The 21,146-nt window shown below is 41.4% G+C and overlaps 1 protein-coding gene across 1 annotated transcript; it reads left to right on the forward strand.

Moving 5' to 3' along the window:
* Window positions 1-15,280: 15,280 nt before the first annotated feature.
* LOC147679564 (uncharacterized) lies at window positions 15,281-19,848 on the forward strand. Its single transcript, XM_086944732.1, has 2 exons — window positions 15,281-16,646; window positions 19,759-19,848. The coding sequence occupies exons 1-2, from the start codon at window positions 15,281-15,283 to the stop codon at window positions 19,779-19,781; spliced, it is 1,389 nt and encodes a 462-aa protein (XP_086800858.1). The 3' UTR covers window positions 19,782-19,848.
* Window positions 19,849-21,146: the final 1,298 nt, after the last annotated feature.

A 21,146-nucleotide genomic window follows, 5' to 3' on the forward strand; every position in this document is an offset into this window, starting at 1 on the left:
ATTCAGCCACAACTGATGTGCAATCATCCCAGTTGCATTGGAAGAGTGTCAAAGACACTTATGCGAGCAATGCAATGCACCCCACCTCTGATTTGGTAACAAAAACATTGTAACTGAGGTTCAGTGGTACCCTCACACTAATGGCCTCCAGTGCAATTGTACTGGATGCATTATAGCTAAATTCCTGAGTGGGGGACTCAAAGCCCTCGTTGCTGTCTCACTGAACGTACAACCCCATTGTGCCACTGCACCTGCTGCACTATATGGGTACCAATATTTTCATTCTGTTCAGTTACAATGCTTAAACCTCCTAAAGCTACTATCTTGAGCAGAGCAAGTGGTGATCCGCTGAAGGATTGAAGGGGTTTCAGAAATCAGGATGTTAAGTAGCATTTTTTAATTTAATTTTTTATTTAATTAAAAGTAGAGGTGGTTCATATCTGCTGCAGTCCCTATATTGGCTGCCTGTGAAGAAGAGAGCAGTCTTCAAACTTTTGATCCTGGTGTTTAAGGCAAGGCAAGGCCTGGGTCCGGGTTACCAAAAAATGAAGGTAAGAGCATATGTGCCGGGGCGTCAACTAAGATCCAGTAACCAAAATCTCTTAGCCCCGTGCAAAATCAACAAAGTGAGAATGGGAGGGCGGGCATTTTCACCTCTAGCCCCATTTTTTGGAACAGGCTACCGGAAGCACAACAAAGATGTACATCCCTGGCATACTTCAAAAAGAGCCTAAAGACCTGGATGTTTAAGGAGCCTAGGCCGACCGATGTGTCTGTTTTTCTGTATTGCCGGGCGCCGAGAGATCCCCCTGGGGATGATTCGTTGCGCCGTGCAAATGTTAAATAAATAAATAAATACATTATAAACAAGCATTAGAAAATGCATTAGGTTTTGACTATGTTATTAATAATCAGTTTTTTGTTGTAAGTTGTAGCTTGCTGAGAGTTGTACAATATATAAGCTACCGAAAGTCTGTTAAAGTGTTATTACTTGTTTATGTACAAACAGGTAATGTATTGTGCTGTTACAAGTGGCATTATAAAATGTGTAGATTAGGTAAATGTTGGAGGACAAAGATAAAAAAAAGCATGTTTTTGATAAATAGGCTTGAAAGTGGTGCAGCTATGGGGAGAATGGGTAAAAGTGGATGTAAAATCATACAAGTACAGCGTAAGCGCTGGTTTGCAAATCTAACAAAACAAGAATACGAAATCTAAATGAAAAGGTGTTGTTTAGTTATTGTCCATTGTTAAGATAAACAAATGAAAATTAACTTTCATTTTTTCAATTGAGTATTTGGGCACTTGTGCAATATAGGAGAAAGAAACAGTGATAGTAAGATTATTGTTTTATTGAAATGGGCATTTTTTTCTTGTACAGATTTCTCTCTTTTTTATTTTGCAGTGCACATTTTTTTTGTTATTGCAAAAAAACGTAAACATTAACATGAACTCTGAAACAAAAATGAGCATATAGTAAATATTTGCACTTGCATTGACACTGGCACTGTGTTACTTATCGTGTACAATTTTACTTTATTTAAACAGTACACTGTGACATTTCCAATTACTGTGCTATGTACATTGAGGTATTGTGTATTGCAACAAATACTGTATTTATTTTCAAGGCATTTGTTATAATAAGTCCAGGTGTCACTGCACCTGCTGCATCATTGAAATCATCACCACAGTGCCTGCTATATAACTGCACTTTGCCTGTTTTAAGAAAGTGCAGTTGGTGTTCTTTATATTATATAACATCGATAATACACGAGGGTGTTTAAATTACTTTGGACAACTCAAACCCTTTTTAGCAATTATTAAGTTAAAATACCAGGCGTAAAATGAGCTAAATTAGACAAAGCGTTTGCCTGTTTTAAGATTGTGCAGTTAATGTTCTTTATATTATATGAAAATTAAAATACAGGAGGCCTTTAAAGTACTTTGGAGAACTCAAACCCTTTTAACCAATTATCAAGCTAAACTACCACACGTTAAAATTATGCAAATACATTTGAATGCATTTTACATCCACGGAAAGATGAACAGCAAAGTTCCCACTATTAAGAAATAACTCCTGCTTCAGTTTACAGAGTATCACTTAATTACCACATTGCTTATTCATATGGCCAAGGGAAAATTCAGCAAACAATATAACATGTTTTAGGTGATAGATAAATACAATCTGCACAGTGAAGGCCAGTCCGTAAAAAAGCCTTTCCTCCTACCTGTTTACTATGCTAAATACTCTGTGTTAAAAGAAAGTGGAGAACTCACACCAAAGAATATTTTTTTTCATTTAAAAGTATTCCAAAATAATAGATACCTACTGAAAAAAAGAACAGCTGCACAAATCCCATACAGTCAACAAACATGCTTGCTGAAAAATGCCACAACAATGCCCAGGAGCACACATTTTTTAATTCATTGCTTTTGAAACTATACAGCCTCCCTTTCTGGCCCACTGAAGGAACAGGCTGCAATCACAAAACTCAAGGGATACTTTTAGAACAGGCACATGATCATGTTTACAATCCAAGACCCTGCAGCAGTTATCTGGTAATGTGATGTTATACAGAAACTGTCCCAACAGATGAAGGAGGTTAAAACATCCCTTCAGAGAACCACAGAGCAAGCTCATGTCACTGCTATCACTTCTTTCAGGTTTATGCTACATAATGCACCAACAACACGGAAAAAAAATATTTGCGACAAACATGGCACACCAATAAATGCAATTTTATTACCGAAACAATATCATAAAGAATGTGAAAATTAGTTCAAAGTTCCGCCCACTAAAGCATAGTTAAACCAGCACATTTTAAATGTGTGCAGGATTTATAACAACTGTTGGCCCTGGTGCCACTGCACCTGCTGCACCATTTCAATCATGACCCTATTGTGTGCTAGGTAACTGCACCTGTGACTGCCTGTTTAGTAGTAAAATATAGCAATATTAGGTGTTTAGTGATGTGCCTAGAGCTTTGAGTTCCGGTGTCACTGCACCTGCTGCACCATTGTAACCATAACTCTAGTGCTTGCTAAATAACTGGAATGTGACAGTCCGTTTAGTAGTAACTTGAGAAATAATCTGTGTCAAGTGTGATACCTAGAGCTTTTTGCCCTGGTGCCACTGCACCTGCTTCTCCATTTGAATCAATCCCTTTTTAACTTCATGGTAACTGCAGTTCGACTGCCGGTTTAGAAGCAAAATATAGCAATATTAGGTGTTTAGAGGAAAAGAAAACAAATGTAAAGGAAAAAAAAAATTAACCTCCAATGCAGATGGGAATGAGTAGTTAGGCCATTGAAAACTGATAAAAGAGAATCAGAAGGAAGAACAGGCTACAACCAATAGAAATGGAGGAAAGTAAACTGGCAAGCATACGGGCCAATAAAAAGTGAAGGCGGGACGAAAGTCCCTTTTACAATATATTAAAAACAATAGATTTCACAAAGCACAGAGCAAGCACTTTGCAGGCGAAACCTAAAAAGGATCAAAACTGGAAAAAAGGGAGAACCAAACATGTTGCTGGTTCATACATTACACTTTACTTTGCATTGTTTATATTGTTTAACATATTCAGATTCTCATTTTACCCTTGTTTATCCGTTTGGAACTGCTTATGGCTTTGGAAATGTTTGTTTGATTAGAAGAGAAAAAACCTCTCAAATTAACCTTAATACTTTAATTTAAGCTGATTGATATTACAAATGAGCTATTTCATTTAATAGCAGGCTGCTTGACCTTTGAGCCCTGATTGCTGCCAAGCCAGTTTAGGAGGAGAAAAATAATCACCATAGGCAGGCTGGGCCCTCATGCTCACATTTTGTTCCATTTGTGCGGGCATCCCTTCCCACTGAAGTCTCTTAACTAGGATCCTTGTCAAAATGTATACATTGACAGGGAGAAGTGATATAAATTTGTAACTAGAGCAGATAGATTATACGGGCGGTAAGAATAATTTCCACCCGAATGGGTTTTTACCAGTGAACAGAATTTGAATAAATCGTTTGTTCAAACAACAGACCACAGAATAGGAGAATAAGAGAATTTTTCATATGAGTTCACCAGTAGGTCATTTGATCTCGGTGACGTACATGCCTCAGTTAATCTTTGTATCTCCCACATCTGTTATTGCATGAGCTTGATACGGACTTACTTAAATATCAACATCCAGTAAATAATTATTAACATCTGTATTCTCTACCCTAGCCCTACCATAAATACAGAAAATGATTCCCACATCAAACAGTAGGTTCAGTTTAAAATCTAGGGCCTCCCAGATACTGACTTAAGACTCCAAGTATTCTTGTTAAGTCTAGGCAAAGCAAACGTTGCTTTTGCTGAAATCACATCCAATCACCATATTGTTAGAATGAAGAGTGCCTATGCAGTACAGCAATTAGAGATTCATTGCTGGCTAGAATCAGCCATGTTAGTATTTAACAAAAGGAATAGGACACACGCCTATGTTTTAATAAATCAAATGGACTAGAAGATGAATTTCTGTGTAAATGATTTATAATCTCTTGTAACAGGATGCAAGTCCCTCAAGACGTCCCCTTCGATCAAATGTCTTTCAGGAATCAGAATTTTAAATTCTGGTGACTACTGGTTTGGATTTATAACATTTGACAAGTTTCGCCTTTGCTAGAATATGAAATAGAAAACATTAAGGAATGAGGCAGACATGGTATATATCATACATTGGATACGTGTGCTCCAATTTAACACAATTTAGGAAAATATCACAAAATGGGTGGGAAGGGAATGTAATATCAGAAATCGAATAAAAAATACAAACTCTAATGTTTGGCAAGATGCTGCCCTTTATAGATTCGCACACAAACCATAAAGGGGCTTTCACAAACAATCAGTGTTGCACCTGGTTACTGTCAAAATTCAAGAATATAAGCATTAAGCGACTTATTCCCAGTGCTGTCACAACTTTCGGACATAAAGATTGCGTGATCAAGCATTCAAGTGTTTTTGTCTCTGATCAAATTGGTCCAATAGGACCAGTAGGATCTAGAAGTTAACAAAGGCCTTATCAGGCCTTAAAAGCCCTAAAAGAATCACAGGAACAATGGTGCACATGACAAAATAATGCAGAAAACACGTCCTAGATCTTGACTACAGAAAAGCAGGTTACAGGCCCTCGGAAAGAACTCGAAATGTGATGGGAAATGGAAAGGTAGTTAAAACTCCTGTCTTGGGGCCACAGGTATTCAACAGGTATTCAACATTACTTGATCAATGAGGCCTCTGTGGAGACTCATGATAACCTCAAGTGGGGACAAGACAATAAAGTTAGTAAGAACGCAGATGCACTTAACCTCAGTCCCTCGATAACTCTCCTGATAACAGTTTCATGCTCAATTAAAAAATTTAATTAAGATCATGTTAATAGTGGTCAAACCTTATCCAGATTACTCAAACAGTCACGTTTTAGTAGAGGTTATGATCCATGATACGCCAGTAGTAAATATACTAGGCATTATATATTCAAGGGCAAACTGATGCATCTCAGATCTAGTAATTGAAGACAACTTGCTCAAACTAGTGACGGATAACCAATTATCTATCGACAAAGGTGCTTCCAGCAACCGCCATCCCAATGAGAAGTTTCATGAAATGGCCACCAGAGCAAAAAGTGTATTATTACAATCCTGCAAAATCAGCTTTGTGCATCAAGGAAGTAGTATAGAACGTTTAGTAGCTATATAAAAGTATATGGAATTGGTAAAAACAAGATGTGGTAGCAGCAACACCATGAATACTCAATTAGATACCACACCCATTTTTTCCTTGGGTACGCCAGGATTGAACCCTGATCATAATAGGAAATTAAACAAACCTTTTTTTTTAAATCAGACTTGAATCATCCCTGTCCTGTTCAGATATCTAGTTGACTTCTCTCGATGCAATGGTATCTTTGTTGACACCGATTGTGAATGCTCATGAATCTACACTCTCTCAAGATGGACACTCAGATTAATATTCTCCTCAGTATACCACTGCAGATGCAGAATTTGGATGACAAACTAACGAAATCAGCTGACGCTGACAAAGCAGTACTAAGTGCACTAAGTCACAGCTTCTGTGGGGAGATAATTTTAAAAAGTTGGATACTCTGCCCAGTGTACAATCTACTAAGATCAACTCTCAGAAACAGATTGAACAGGCATCACTCAAACAGCTGCCCGAGTGAATTCAGGCACAGGCCATGCAAATGGATTGTGGCTTTGAGAATTTGAAAGATGAAAGGCCACCTGGTGTTAACAATAACAATCCATGTGCAGGAATATTTGAGTCACAATATGATTTAGCTTCGTCAGAAGTTGCTTTGGCCAAAACGAGAATTGAAATGCAGCCTAACAACGGGGGGAATAAGGGGCAGCATGGCATTTCAAATGTCCAGTTGGTCTCAACCACTGGTTCAATTGTCATCATTGAGCCAATCCCAAAAGTACTTTCCAGGAAAAATAAGAAAATGTTCTTAAAAAGCTCAACAAAATAAGAAGTAGAAAGAACTCAGGGGCTAGACATCTACTTTCAAAAGACGATAAGTGCAAATTCAGGAACCACTTCCATCTGTGGTAGAGGTGGTGAATAAAACAGCCAGAGCACAAAGTAATTGGCTACAATTCGCCACTGTGAGGATATCCGAAACTGTATGCCTGAAACTCTCAAGCATTCCAGAAGTCAAGCCACCTTAGGAAGTAGGGAATTATCCCAGAGCATCAATCGGGCCTACAAATCCCAAGTCAAGCAGCAGGATCATTATAATGAATCTGTATTCATAACTGTCTATCAAATGGCAATAATAAATACATCAAAGCAGTGTGATTTATTACAGCCTGACAAGGAGGCTCAAAAGTACCCGAGTTTAACAATGAGGAAGACTGTCTCTGTGGGCACTAGACTGTCCGCTGTGACAGTCTTGGTGCATATAAAGGAGGAGGCAACTTTAACAGGCTATAGTGTGTAATGCACGCACTTGTCAACACAATATAATCTAGTAAAGCATAATGCAGAAGCTCTGACCACCCTAAGATCACTACAGACATAGCCTGTAATCTTGAGTATCATTTTGCCTGGTATGACAGCTTCCGAACATAAAAAGGATGTAGGGATAATTTTAGACACTCACAAGCATTGTACCTCCAAGATTGTTAGACAGCCCAGGAAGGCAGTTATGGAATCTGACAAGGAGGAACCAAGAAATATAGTCACAAGCTCAGCCAATACATTATGATTAAAGGAAGAAAAAGTCTCTAAAGTAACCAACTTCAATTCTATTAGATATTCTGATAATATCAGTGTAAATGCCTGGGTTGAGAGTGAGAATAGATCACACCTCATCAACAGAGAAAACAAGGCAATTATCTTTTCTCTCATGTTATTAAAGCGAAAGATCTCATGACATTTTCAACTGAGGGACATTACTAAGACTTTTTGCCTCAATCCCAACACTATCAGACATTAAACAAAAAAAATGTAAGCTATTGAATTCATCTCCCCATGTGCTGTATGCGATAAGTGTAAGATGGAATCAACCAGAAAGTTACTCCTCATCAGTGATTCAAATAATTTTGTCTTAAAGGAAATGCTTCTTGGGATGGGGCAATGAGTTGATGATTTCATTACAAGAACGGAGGCTACATTATGCATTATTCCTTTAATGCAGTCCAAGCAGCCGCTTACATAACAATGTTAAAAGGTTCCAGAACAGAACAATAGCAACACATGAAAGGCATGAGCCATCAACAATCTGCCTCTTTTAAATGCGGCTCCAAGCGGATAAGTTCATTTTACTTCATTACAATTATTCATTTTATCTCTATTTTGAAGTTCCCTTGTGTGTGGCTTAACCCCACTCCCCTTTGCCTACTGCCTCTATACCGATCTCCAATTTACAGAGATCTCCCTACAACCCCTACCCTAGTCCCTTCCTTGCATGACTGACCAGATTAACTGCCTTTTCTTTCAGCTTATGTACTATTTCTAATGTTTGAAAATATTTAAAGATTTTTAGATGTTTAATTGAACCTTAATATTTTGTTTTTTTGTGTAAACGATTATTTTTCAATTTCATCCTTGTTCTAATTCCTCGCGCCATAATGAGCTTACCTAATGTCTTTGTTTTTGACCTCTTTCCACCGATGCAGGCCACGCACTCCAATGAGGCTCTTCATCACAACCTTTTATTATTTTGGATTTCATCTTGGCAACAGCAGCTAATCGCAAGAGTGTCAGTTACTCGGCACTAACACGATCAGCTGCTGCTCTTCGTATCACCGCAAGTAGTTATTGTTTTACAACCTAATTCATTAAAAAAGAAAAAAGTGGTTTTAGCAGGAAATCCTCATATAACTGGCCTTTTCAACATATATAACAAATTCATTATAATAAGAGAGGAATTATTCTCTTGACATTCCTTCATCTATAAACCTTGTCATCATTATTAAGGGAAATCCTCCCTAATTATCTGTCATTAAATGGCTTTACCACTTTTTACTAGTTACCATTTCCTATATACCATGTTTGACTCAGACAAGGCTTCTGCCCCTACTACTACATAGACAACGAAGCCCTGCAAAAAATCCTTCATAAGGAATTGAGGTCCTGCATGTTTGAGATCTTCAGTCGGATCATGTCCTCTAAAAGGTAACTCCCTGATCAGGATGAAATCTCAGCAATTCCAAACCCCTACTCTGACAAGATCACTAGAGTAAGGGGTAAAAGTAAAAACACTGATAAGAGCAATATAGGAGGCCAAGCACCTTATTAGTTCAGGGAGGTCTTGTATTATGGGAGATAACCAATCTAATGATATAGAATCCTTAGACACACATGAGTATGTCCTTGATCAAGAATTTTACAATCCAGAAGAGGTACTCCCATCATCCTCTAAGGACATTATCCTTGACCCTTAGGGGAAGAAATGTTTTTCCCATTAAATCTGAAATACTCAAGAAGTTCTGAGTGGTTCCCTCAGGACCACGTCGCAAAAATTCATTATAAAATATATAAAAAACCTCTTAGAAAGGAGCACTCATAACATCCTTAGAGCTGAATGCTCTAGACTTTCTATCAAGGATAAAAGCTGCTATACCTCGAATTTGGAGCCTGAACTCTTTAAATTCCTATGCAAACTTGGACGTGATCCAAAAAAAGGACGCAAAAATCCCTGAAAGGGTGCCAAGATTGTATTCTCTACGTACTGGGACCATTAGCCAGAATCCTAGATACTTCCACATCAATAGCACCCCTCTCAACCCCAATCTAATGAGGGGATGGAGCCAGAGAGCATTAATTCTACTGGGTAATGACAATGCTAGCATTAATGCAGAAAGACGAAGAGTCCTTTTGACTAAAATAAATCCAAAACTAACTGACATGGTGGATAAAGAACCCTCACAAAACCCAAAAGGTTTACTCTTTGGAGAAGACCTCATTAAATCCTTGGGGAAATACATCTCCACTTTCACTGCCCTGGACAAGGCACTGCAAAATATGCGCTGAGTTTTCAATTCTTACCTTTTTGGGGGGCCAGAAGACTGGGCATCTCTTCCGGCCGCTTTTTCAATCGAAAGCATTTCCAAGACCCTGTGGATTCAGAAGAGGGTATCAGCAGTACAACGTGCCTGAATTCTACCCCCAGAGAATTAGAGGTCAACGCATCAGAGGATTTAGATGCCTTGGAACCTTCATCTCAAACAACCCTGGAAGTGAGTACTCTCTCCCCTCTCCTTCTTTTCCCCAAAAAGTGGGTGGCAGACTCAAATACTTCCTTCACAATTGGAGATTGATCACTCAAGATCCTTGGGTCTTAAACACTGTCAACAGGTTTATGATAGATTTTACTCACATACCTCTACAAACGTATTTCCCCAGAGACATGTCTCTCTCTCCAGAGCAGTAAAAAATAATAGAGGAGGAGATCTCCTCTATGCTTCAGAAAGGAGCCATAATAGAGGTCCGATTAAAAACTTTAAGATTTATAAGCACACTCTTTCTTGTAAAAAAGAAAGACAAAGGTTGGGGACCTGTCATAAACTTAAGAGAACCAAAAAAAAAATTTGGTTTACAGACACTACAAGATGGAGGGCATCCATCTCTTGATGGATTTACTTCTAGTGAGAGACTGGCTAGTCAAACTGGACCTAAAAGATGCTTACTTCACCATTCCTATGGTCGAATCCCACCAACCCTTTCTTCAATTTGTCTGGAAAAATCAACTTGACCAATTTCAGGCTCTCCCCTTCGGACTCTCCTCTGCCCGTTGGTGCTTCACCAAGGTCATGAAAGCTGTTGCCTCATCTCTAAGAATACGGGGCATTTGATTAATCATTTACTTAGACAACATTCTTATAATGTCTCAAGATACTTCACAACTAGCCAAAGACCTGAAGACTGTGATGGATCTCCCGGAAAAATTAGGATTCATCATAAACAAAGAAAAATCAATTCTGACCCCTTCCAGATCTCTGGACTTCTTAGGTTTCACAGTAGACACATTCAAATGTCTGCTTTTACTACCTTGCAAAAAGATTACCAAAATCAGGAAGGAAATAAGACACGTCATGAAACAGGAAGACTTATCTCTGAGAGAGCTAGCCAGACTTCTAGGTCTCCTCTCCTCTTCCATCCAAGCCATCTTTCCTGTTCCCCTCAACTATCAGGCCCTCCAAAGGGAACAGGCGAGAGCCCGGAGATCTGACCTCTAGTACAGATATCGGATCTGTCTGGATCAAGAAGCCAATCGGAACTAGCCTGGTGGCTCGAGAACCTAGACACATGGAATGAAAAAGCAAACTTTGGTTCAAAACCAGAGTTTGTTTTAGAATCAGATGCAAGCCTTCATGGCTGGGGAGCTTGTCTTCTCAATCAGAACACTGGAACTATCTGGTGATCACATAAATTATTTAGAACTAACAGCTGGGCTTTATGCCCTCATGGGCTTCAAACACTCTCTCCAGGGGAGGTCAGTCATTCTAAAGATGGACAACATGTCTGTGGTAGCCTATATAAAATAGTCTGGGAGGCACCAAATCTGCAGACCTCTCGAATCTAGAAAATAAACTTTGGATATTCTGTCTGGAACACAAGATCGCTCTCAAAGTGGAATACCTTCCGGGGAAATCGAACATCTCTGCAGACTGGAACTCAAGATTCCTGTTAGATCACCACAATAGGAAACTCAATGTTTACGTGTTCAGTACCCTAAACAAGATCTGGGGCCCTCTAAGATAGACTTATTTGTAAGCAAACTAACCTTTCATCTGGAGAACAACTTCAGCTGGATGCCCTACCCGGGTGCTCTAGCAGTCAATGTCGTTCTACAATATTAGAAAGGAGAAAAGGTGTATGCATTCCCTCCCTTTGCCATGATTCAGAGAGTTCTTCAGATGGTGAGACAGGATCAGTGCTTCCTTGTCCTAATAATTCCCGTTTGGCCATCCCAAGCATGGTTCCCCACCACTCCATAACTAGATTGCAACCCCCCTTCTTAATTCCTACCCTAGAGAATCTTCTTGCAGACGTAGACGGGGGAGATCAGCCCCTAATTCAGAACGAGAGTTTAACCCTTCTTGCCTTTAGAGTGTCAGAAGATCCAATGAAATCTCAGGATTTTCGGCGATGGCTGCAACTCTCCTCAGAGAGTGTTGGGCCCCAGTCACTCACTACAGCTATATCAAATACTATAGATCAGCTATTTCTGTTGGTCATGTCCTTGTCAATGGTAAAATGGTAGATAAAAATGTCATTGTTTGTAGTGGATGAAAAGCATTCGTTTAAGAAGACCTGCTAAACCTAAATAGGAAAGTCTTTGGGATGTCAAACTAATCTTGATCTTTTCAATAACTGGCCTGTTAATACTCTCCTCAATAGAAAAAACCTTTCCATTAAGCTGGCTACTCTACTATGCCTAATCTACGATGCCTAATCTCATGCAGAAGGGACTCTGATGTCAAAGCCCTGGAGATTACGAATAGATCTTATAACATGTTCGGAGTCAAATTTGAGATTTATAGAAGAACAAAGACTATGTCTGATTCAATATTTTACCCACGTTTTGATTTATGTCCAAAACTTTGCGTTGTGGACTGCATGAGAGAGTATGATCGCAGAATGTTTGCTCTTTGGCCTCAGAATGTTAACCAATTACTTATATCCCGTGGTAAACCCCACAAAGGCATAACCTAGACCTCCATTTAGCAGGTATTGACTTAAAGACATTTCAAGCTCACTCCCTTAGAGATGCTAAGGCCAGTAAATCTCTCTGGTCTGGAGGCAAGTTTAACAACATTCTCAAAGTTGCTGACTGGTCAAAAGCTAGCACCTTTGCACGTCATTATTGCCAGCCTATTGAACATATGTCCTAAGTTGTTTACAAAGCTACCAACATGCATAATGTAGCCTCTCTTCTTGTAATGAAATTGCGATTCTCATATTACTATGACTGGAGAATCTAGATTTCATTAAAGACACAGAGGTTGACATTATCCCTCCCATCCCACCCCACCCCTTGGTGGTCTTACAATAATTTAATGCTGTTTTTGCTACAGTTTATTACTTCCCTTTTTATTAACAGCACTAGTTTCAGCTCTTGTTCTTTTATCTTGATAAGCTTTACACTATTTTTTACATTCAAGAGATATTTACTTCTTTCTTTTTTCAGGTAACGCTCCTTAACTGCGTGTCGTCTGGCGTTTGGTTTTACCTTCGTTCTTCCTTCTCCTTCATCCTGCTCCTCAGAAGATCGTTTTGATGTTTCAAGTTTCATGAACTTATTTTCCTCCATATTTAAAAGAGGTAGATTGTTGATGGGTCATGCCTTTCATGTGTTGCTATTGTTCTATTCTGGAACCCTTTGGACTGTATTAAAGGAATAATGCATAATGACAACCTCTGTGTTATTAATGAAATCCAGATTCTCTAGTCATAGTAATATGAGAATCGCAATTAACACTGATTACAAGTATCCTCTCCCACTGCATGGCCCCAACAATGATAGGGTGATAAGGGCGCAGAAGAACAACACACAGCCAAAATCAGTCTTTTAGAACCCACAAGGTTGCACAACAGATTTAATCCATTTAAATGATATCATAAGTTACATCCACTGCAAGGATGGTTGATCATGTCAATTTAAACAGCCTCAGTCTTGGAGCCTATATTCCTCAACTGGTAGCAAGGATGACTGGAGATAGCTTCTAGGGTCATTGGCTTAATCAAAGCAAAAACAATAGCTACTTCAGAATCAATCGAAGAGGTACAAAATTGTCAGCATACTAATAAAAATCTAAACCTACTAACCTGGAACATTACAGGGATCAACAAATTAAACGCATCACTGTAGCAGGGATTCTGCTCCTAAACAGAACTGTGCATAGAGACTTGGAACCTCAGTGAATTAGGGTGTGCCAAAACTCCTTTTAGTAGCCAAAATCCCCTACCAGACTAGCAATCTGTGTCTCGTTGGTTCTTCCATAACACCAATGATTAGACAACCCAGAACATGGAACTTAGAATACCTCAGGCAATATGGAACACATGAACACTCTTTCGTTATACTCTCATACCAGTCCAAAACAGGGAGTAAATGGAGACACGAGCAAGTTTGAAATATTAATTTCTAATGCCGGGTTCTCATGCGCAGTATTTTAGCTAAGACAAGCAGACATATTATAAGCAACAAGATTATCAGCATTGTTACTATTCCATAAATTACAAAGGGAAAAAGCATGTTACAATGTTAAATGGATGAAATACACAGAGATGCACACGCTTTCTTAATAATTTTTCTAACAAGGTAATTTGAGGCTCTTCTCAATTTTCACTCATAAATTTGTTGGCGTGCTGCAGAAGTAACACGGTTGTCTACCCCGTGTCCTTACTTGAACCTCCCTAACTTGAGACCATGAGTCCCAACCTCTACGCACTGTAGCCTAGGGTTATACCTCTATAAATTTCAAACAATATTTATAAATAGTCACTTTTGATTCATGTAATTCTATACATTTATTCTTATGCAATTGAACTCGTTTTCATCACGAAAAATATGTAAATATCGTTACATTACTCAAACATTTGATTTACAAAAGATAACAGAGAATTACAGCAAATAAATTTCCAAAGAATTCTTCTTTTCCATTTTCAGATGCTCTCAGATGCTCAATGCATTTCGGGTCATGCTTGAGGTATTGATTTCTACAAAACAAGGCAATACATCCATCAGTAGCCTATTCCAGCTGGAGAATACCAAAACAATTGACATTCAAACAAGAGTTTCATAATAGTGAACCTTTTAAAGACATGCATAACTGTCCTGTGATGTAACCCATCTAGGTTTGTGAAAGAAACTACCACCACACCCATGTGCTCATAAAAAACTATGATCTTGCTTACATAGATCTTTGCACGAGAAATCTAATGCCATCTGTAAAGAAAACGAACATTTATAACCTTCTCAATTCCAAATCGCACCTCTCGAGTACCTAGAGCGGAAAACAATGACAACCTCTTACCGATTCTCCTCCTCTCGTGAACTCGACTAGTAAATCTTCGCTAATCCCGATGCCTCTCAGCGCTCACAGAAGCTTTCTTGAATTCTATGTCAGGGAGCGGAGGCGAGGATTTTGCTAGTCCTTTCTCCATTTTATTGGACAGCAAGTTAGTAGTAAAGAAAAAACATCACATCCAGGACTACCCAAACCAACATGGCAGCGGTAGCCCTGGTAACGTAACAACCAATCAGAGTCCAACAGTTCGTATATATGGAGTCCCAGCTGTTAGTCCTTCCTCTTTCTCCATTGCTGCCTCGGCAAGATAAGTCACGCTCTTCATATCTTTGTCGTGGCAGTTATTTGTGTGATTGTTGACAGCTTTATTTAATAGCGATTGTTTGGATTTGACTTTGCCTTATTGTAGGCTGTGTTTCTATTACGCGGTAGGCTTTAAGCTCGAGCGTTCATTCTTCGCGCGTGCGCGATCTTGGTGTCGGCTTCTGACGCCGATCAGCTGTTCTCCTCAGCGCTCTTCGCGCTTGAGTAGAAACGCGCTGAGGCACTGCGCTTCTGTCATTTTTCGGCCTCTTCCCTCACACTGACGCCGTTTTAGACGGCAAGAAGTATTTTCTGACTGAAATTTTGTGAGTTTAATTATAATTTCTGTCAGAATTTTGGTTTTTCAGGTTTTCTTTTGTGTTAGCCTGCTTGGTACCTGTGTGAAGGGATTTCCCCTTGTATTTAGTTGGGGTGTTTGTGTATGGGTACCAGTTTTTCTGCTAATATGCAGTCCGGTCCTTCAACTGTTGAGATGGTGGCTCCTACTGTTCAGCCACAACTGCCCCCTTTACACCCTCCTGCAGAGGTTGACAAGCTTCTATCTTCGGCGATAGCCCAAGCTCTGGCACCTCTGCAGGACAGTGTAAACAGACTGTCAGCCCATGTTTTTAAGAATGACACTGGTGTTTTGGGGGACAGTGGGGCAGGGCCCAGTGGTGTTCCGTGTGCTCTACCAAGTACGGCCAGGAAGCGTGACGCGGGGCACCTGGAGGGCTTCAGTAAACTATCTGAAGTGTTCCGTAAGAGTGTGCGCACGCTTAGAAGCGCACCCTACCGGGGGGATGACTCACCCGGAGAGACTGGTGGTTTTGCCACCCAGGACCTTGACCCGGAGGAAGGGTTCCCCATTGAGGGAGATGATGAGGAGGACGAATACGTGGATGAGGATGAGGATGCTTCCTCAGAGGATTTTTCTGATGTGAGCAGATCTTGGCGCCCTAAGCCCAGTGCTCCTAGTCTTACGGAGGGTGATCTGGCACCTCCTAATATGTTTGACCCATCCACGATTGTAAGACCTAGGTCATCGGAGTGGTTTCCTGAGCAGTCTACTGCTGATTATGTCGCAGCTAAGCTTCGACAGCCTTTACCTCAGGATGTCCGACTCCGTCTGCGTTCTGAGTGCCCTCGCCCTTCCCTTCCCTTTAGAGTAGCTTGCACCCCTGAGATTGATCCCAAGTTGTGTACCTTCTTTGCCAAATATATTAAAGACCCCAAAAAGGGTATTGATAGGTCATGGAAAGCCTGTCAGGACAAGCTTCTAGATGTGGTGGGCCCTCTCACTAAAATTATTGAAACGGCCCAACGTTCTAAGGAGTCGGGCTTACCGATGTCTGTTGATGACGTTGCTGGTTGGTCGCAACGGGCGATGTGCCTTCTTGGCAATGCAAATTGCGCGCTTTCTGCAGAACGACGACGTTCCTTACTGCTTAAGATTGACCCGAAATTAGGGGAGTTGTCGTCTTCAGAGGCAGGCCCTATAGCACAGGGTGCTTTGTTTGGTGACCCCTTTGTTAAGGAGTTGGGTAAGTTTGTGGCAACCTTTTCGGCTCTGGACAAGGCTCAGGCTTCGATGAAAAAATTCTTCCCCAGAAAGGTTTTTGGCGGGGCCGGCAGAGGCAGGGGTCGCTCTTCCGGCCGTCAGGTCCAGCAAGGCCCCAATAGAGGCCAGTACAAACGAAATAATGGCTGGAACGATGGACGGCAGGGTACCTTTTACCCCTCCAGAGGAGGCAGAGGCCAAGGCAAAGGACGTGGTGGATTCCAGTCCAACTCCAGAGGATTTAATGGTAAGATTTCGAATCATCTCTCTGGTTCAAATGGGGGGGAAGGTTAGCGTTGTTTCCCCAGGCCTGGGCGTCATTAACTTCAGATCCTTGGGTGCTGGAGACGGTTCAGGGGTTTCACATCGAATTCTACGGTTCCCCCGTTCAGCTTTCTCGTCCTCGTCCTCTAGTGTTTTCTGTCTCAGACCAAGAACTTGTCGATTTAGAGGTTCAGGCGATGTTACAAAAAGGCGCCATTATCCCCTCGGCGCTTCACCCAAACGGTTTCCTCAGCAACATCTTCCTGGTGGAAAAGAAAGGCAAAGGGTTCAGACCAGTAATCAACCTCCGCTCCTTCAACGAGTGGTTGGTTTACAGACACTTCAAGATGGAGGGCATCCATCTTCTGAGGGACCTTTTGTTACAGAACGATTGGTTTGTTCGCTTGGACCTGAAAGATGCTTATCTTTCGGTTCCAATCTTTCCTCCTCATCGTCGATTCCTCCAGTTTCTGTGGAGGAATCAGGTTTACGAGTTTCTTACACTTCCCTTTGGTCTCTCCTCAGCACCTTGGTGCTTTACCAAACTCCTGCGCCCGGTGGTAGAACATCTCCGGACCCTAGGGATTCGTCTGATTGTCTATCTGGACGACATTCTTTTGATGTGTCAGTCCAAGGACCTCCTTCTTCATCATCTTCAGGTTACTATAACCCTCCTTCAGTCTCTGGGATTCATCATCAATGCCCAGAAGTCGGACCTCTTTCCCCGACAGGAAATGACTTTCCTTGGCTTTCTGATCATAACTACGGATGCGACTCTTCACCTTCCTTCCGAAAAGATCTCCAAGATCAAGAAGGAGATTCGCAAGGTTCTTCGGCGGGATCGAGTATCCCTCCGCCAACTGGCCAGGATTGTGGGCTTACTCTCGTCATCGATCCAGGCCATTTTTCCAGGCCCTCTTCATTACAGGGCTCTTCAGAGACTGAAGGCTTTTCACCTCCGCAAGGGTCTTACTTACTCGGAACTGATTTCCTTGAATCTGGAAGCCCGATCGGAACTCCTCTGGTGGTTAGATCGCATGGATGCCTGGAACGGGAAGGCGATTTTCGGTTCCCATCCGGATCTGGTGATCGAGTCAGACGCCAGTCGCCAGGGTTGGGGCGCCCGTTGTGGCTCCCTCTCGGTGGGCGGCAGATGGACGGAGGAGGAACTTCACCTCCATATCAACTGTCTGGAGCTTCTTGCGGGCTCGTTCGCGATCCGCTCCTTCACCTCGACCAAGGTTTCGTGTTGTGTGCTTCTTCGGATGGACAACACGACTGCGGTCAGGTACATCAATCGGTTGGGAGGCACGCACTCCAAGGTCCTAGCGGAACTTGCGAAAGACTTTTGGAACTATTGCCTTCTTCGCCAGATCTCCGTCACGGCGGAGTATCTCCCGGGCGATCTCAACACGGTTGCGGATTGGCAATCCAGGAATTTCCGGGATGCCAGCGACTGGAGACTGGATCCTTCAGTGTTTCAGAGGATTTCGGACCTTTGGGGTCTTCCAGTACTGGACTTATTTGCGTCCAGGTGGAACGCCCAGCTTCCCCGTTTCTACAGCTGGAAACCGGATCCGGGGGCGGAAGCAGTGGATGCCTTCCTACAGGACTGGTCCATGTTTCCAGCTTATGCGTTTCCCCCTTTCCTTTTCATTCAAAGGGTGGCGGCTCAAGTCCGCAGGCAGAGAGCTTCTCTGATTCTGATCACGCCAATCTGGAGAGCTCAATGCTGGTTCCCTTCTCTTTTGGAACTGTCCTTGACAAACCTCTTCGACTTCCGTCGTTCGACCTCATTCTGACGGATCCATTGGGTCACCCACATCCGCTGGTTCTCCAGGGCCATCTACATCTCATGGCATGGAGGATTTCAGGGGACGTTGGACTTGTGACTCGCTTTCGAGAGACGCTGAGCTCCTCATTCGAGGAGCCTGGGCTCCTAACACCACTAAGCGGTATAGATCAGCATGGAACAGATGGGTTCGTTGGTGTGTGGGAAAACACCTGGATCCCATGGGCTCCTCTGTCACTGACGTGATTAACTTCCTCGCTGATCTTTTCAAAAAGAAATTGGCGTATAGCACCATTAATTCTTTCAGGTCGGCAATTTCTGCTGGGCATGCCCTCGTTGATGGCTCTCCGGTTGGGGAGCACCCTTGGGTTTGTAAACTCCTTAAAGGTATTCGCCTTTCGCGCCCCCCAGAACCTCGTTATTCAGGTTTGTGGGATGTTAATGTGGTCTTGAATTTTCTAAAGTCCTGGCAGGATAATCAATACCTTTCCCGCAAGGAGCTTTCGGCCAAATTAGCGATTCTCCTCTGCTTGATCTCATGTAAACGTGCTTCAGATGTTCGTGCACTGGACGTGTCAGCCAGGGTTTTTACCCCAGAAGGGGTTACATTTACTGTTTCAAGAAGAACTAAATGTAATACCAGGTCAGTAACTTACCCGGCTTTCCCAGATTCGCCAAAGCTCTGTGTTGTTCGTTGCCTTAAGACATATGAGGATGTTACTCTTGAGCTCCGCCCTCCGGGCGAAAGACAATTACTTATAGCGGTCAAGAAGCCGTTCAAGGCTGTTTCCTCTCCCACCATTGCCAGATGGGTCAGGTGGATAATGTGAGGTGCAATGGCTTCCAAGGCTATTCAGGTAGGTGGACGCCTGGAGGATATCATGAATGCAGCGGATTGGTCTTCAGATTCGACTTTTAAAAAGTTCTACTTCAAGCCAATGCATGAGGCTGCGTCGTTGGTGGTGAGTAGGCTTTGAACAAGCAAAATCCTCGCCTCCGCTCCCTGACATAGAATGAGAAATTTCCTAGTTACCACAAAGGAAAGTTTCAATTCTATTAAGGAGGCGGAGGCGAGGATTTTCCCACCCAGGCTTTATCGAGCCTGCCCTCCCGTAACTGGACTATGTTGTGTTACTTCGTTTAAGGGAGTATACCTTTTTCTGAGTTTTTAATGTTTTCTTTGATAAGCTGTGCAATGTTGATTAAGCTCTATCGGTATTTCGTTATGTTACGCCATTGCAATGTTCTTGAATTCTTCGACATTGTTCTGGACGAGATATTATTATTTTGTTCTCTTCCCTAGGCTCCGATCAAAAGACGGACTAGTGGTTGGATGACTTCTTCCCTGCGGCAGCTCCCACGAAAGAGGAAGGACTAACAGCTGGGACTCCATATATACGAACTGTTGGACTCTAATTGGTTGTTACGTTACCAGGGCTACCGCTGCCATGTTGGTTTGGGTAGTCCTGGATGTGATGTTTTTTCTTTACTACTAACTTGCTGTCCAATAAAATGGAGAAAGGACTAGCAAAATCCTCGCCTCCGCCTCCTTAATAGAATTGAAACTTTCCTTTGTGGTAACTAGGAAATTTCTCAATCTGTCATAATGCAATGACTAGAATAAGTACCCAACTCAAAAATAATCTAATAGTTCTAAATACTTCTCTCGCTTATCATTCTATGTACCTTCAATAATGAAAATCTTCTTTTAGCCTTCTCTCACCACAGTAATCTCGGTGCAACAATCCTCCGATCTACAAGCTGAAAGTGTGAACCTCGCGTTTCTAATGTGCCGGCAAAATCAAAAACGGACTAAAACCGACTTCCATCTCTAGGTGGTAGCCGAGAATCTAAATTCTGCGGATATTCTACAAGACAAACAAAAACGACTGACAACATAATCCACAGACTCATAAATTCTACCTCATCAATTACAAATAAATCCTCGTAATAAAAACCGCGTTTGAACAAAACAGTGAATCATCCCAAAACGGGCGCCATCTTAGAGAGGTAAAAAAACGTATTAAAAGGAGCTCCACTCAAATGTCTTGAAACTAATCAAACTCAGTAAAAAGTGACATGAAATAAACAAATGTGCATGTGTTTACATTGTAAATGAACTCAGAATTCTTACATGAATGCATGTCATAACAATATAGGTTCAACATTACTACATTTCAAGTATGGTTGCAATTATTCAAATTTGATTACTCTGAAACATGTGCACATATCAACAGTAGCATAGGGCTCTAAATTACAAAAAACATGAATAATCTATACGTTCATTAAGCCCTTTTGGTTCTTGGGTCCCCAATTTTTTTATCCAGAATGTTTCTCTTTGGAGGATGGATCAGGTCCGATCCATACCTTCAAAGTACGAAACTTGTTCCAACACTGAAAATTGTAGTTGAGTTATGCTGTGTCTTTCCCATGTCCAGTGTGCAGCTAAGCTGCTTTTCATGTTTTTGTTCCTAATCAGGCTTTTGTGTTCAGAAATTCGAACTTTGAGTTTCCTTTCTGTTTTGCCTACGTATAATTTACCGCAGGGACATTTGATGTAGTAAATTATATTCGAAGAATTACAGTCTGAGTTATGGAATAATTTGATTTCTTTCCCAGACAGGGGATGATGTAAACTTGCTCCAATTATGACATTATTACAATGTACACAGTTGGCACACTTCCTCATAC

Source organism: Lissotriton vulgaris, chromosome 11 (assembly GCF_964263255.1).
Source record: "Lissotriton vulgaris chromosome 11, aLisVul1.2, whole genome shotgun sequence".
NCBI classification, from domain to species: domain Eukaryota; kingdom Metazoa; phylum Chordata; class Amphibia; order Caudata; family Salamandridae; genus Lissotriton; species Lissotriton vulgaris.

Coding starts and splice junctions, on each gene's coding strand:
- LOC147679564 (XM_086944732.1), top strand. CDS start 15,281: ATGGGTACCAGTTTTTCTGCTAATATGCAGTCCGGTCCTTCAACTGTT. Junction 16,647..19,758: donor CAACTCCAGAGGATTTAATG/GTAAGATTTCGA, acceptor TCTCTTCCCTAG/GCTCCGATCAAAAGACGGAC.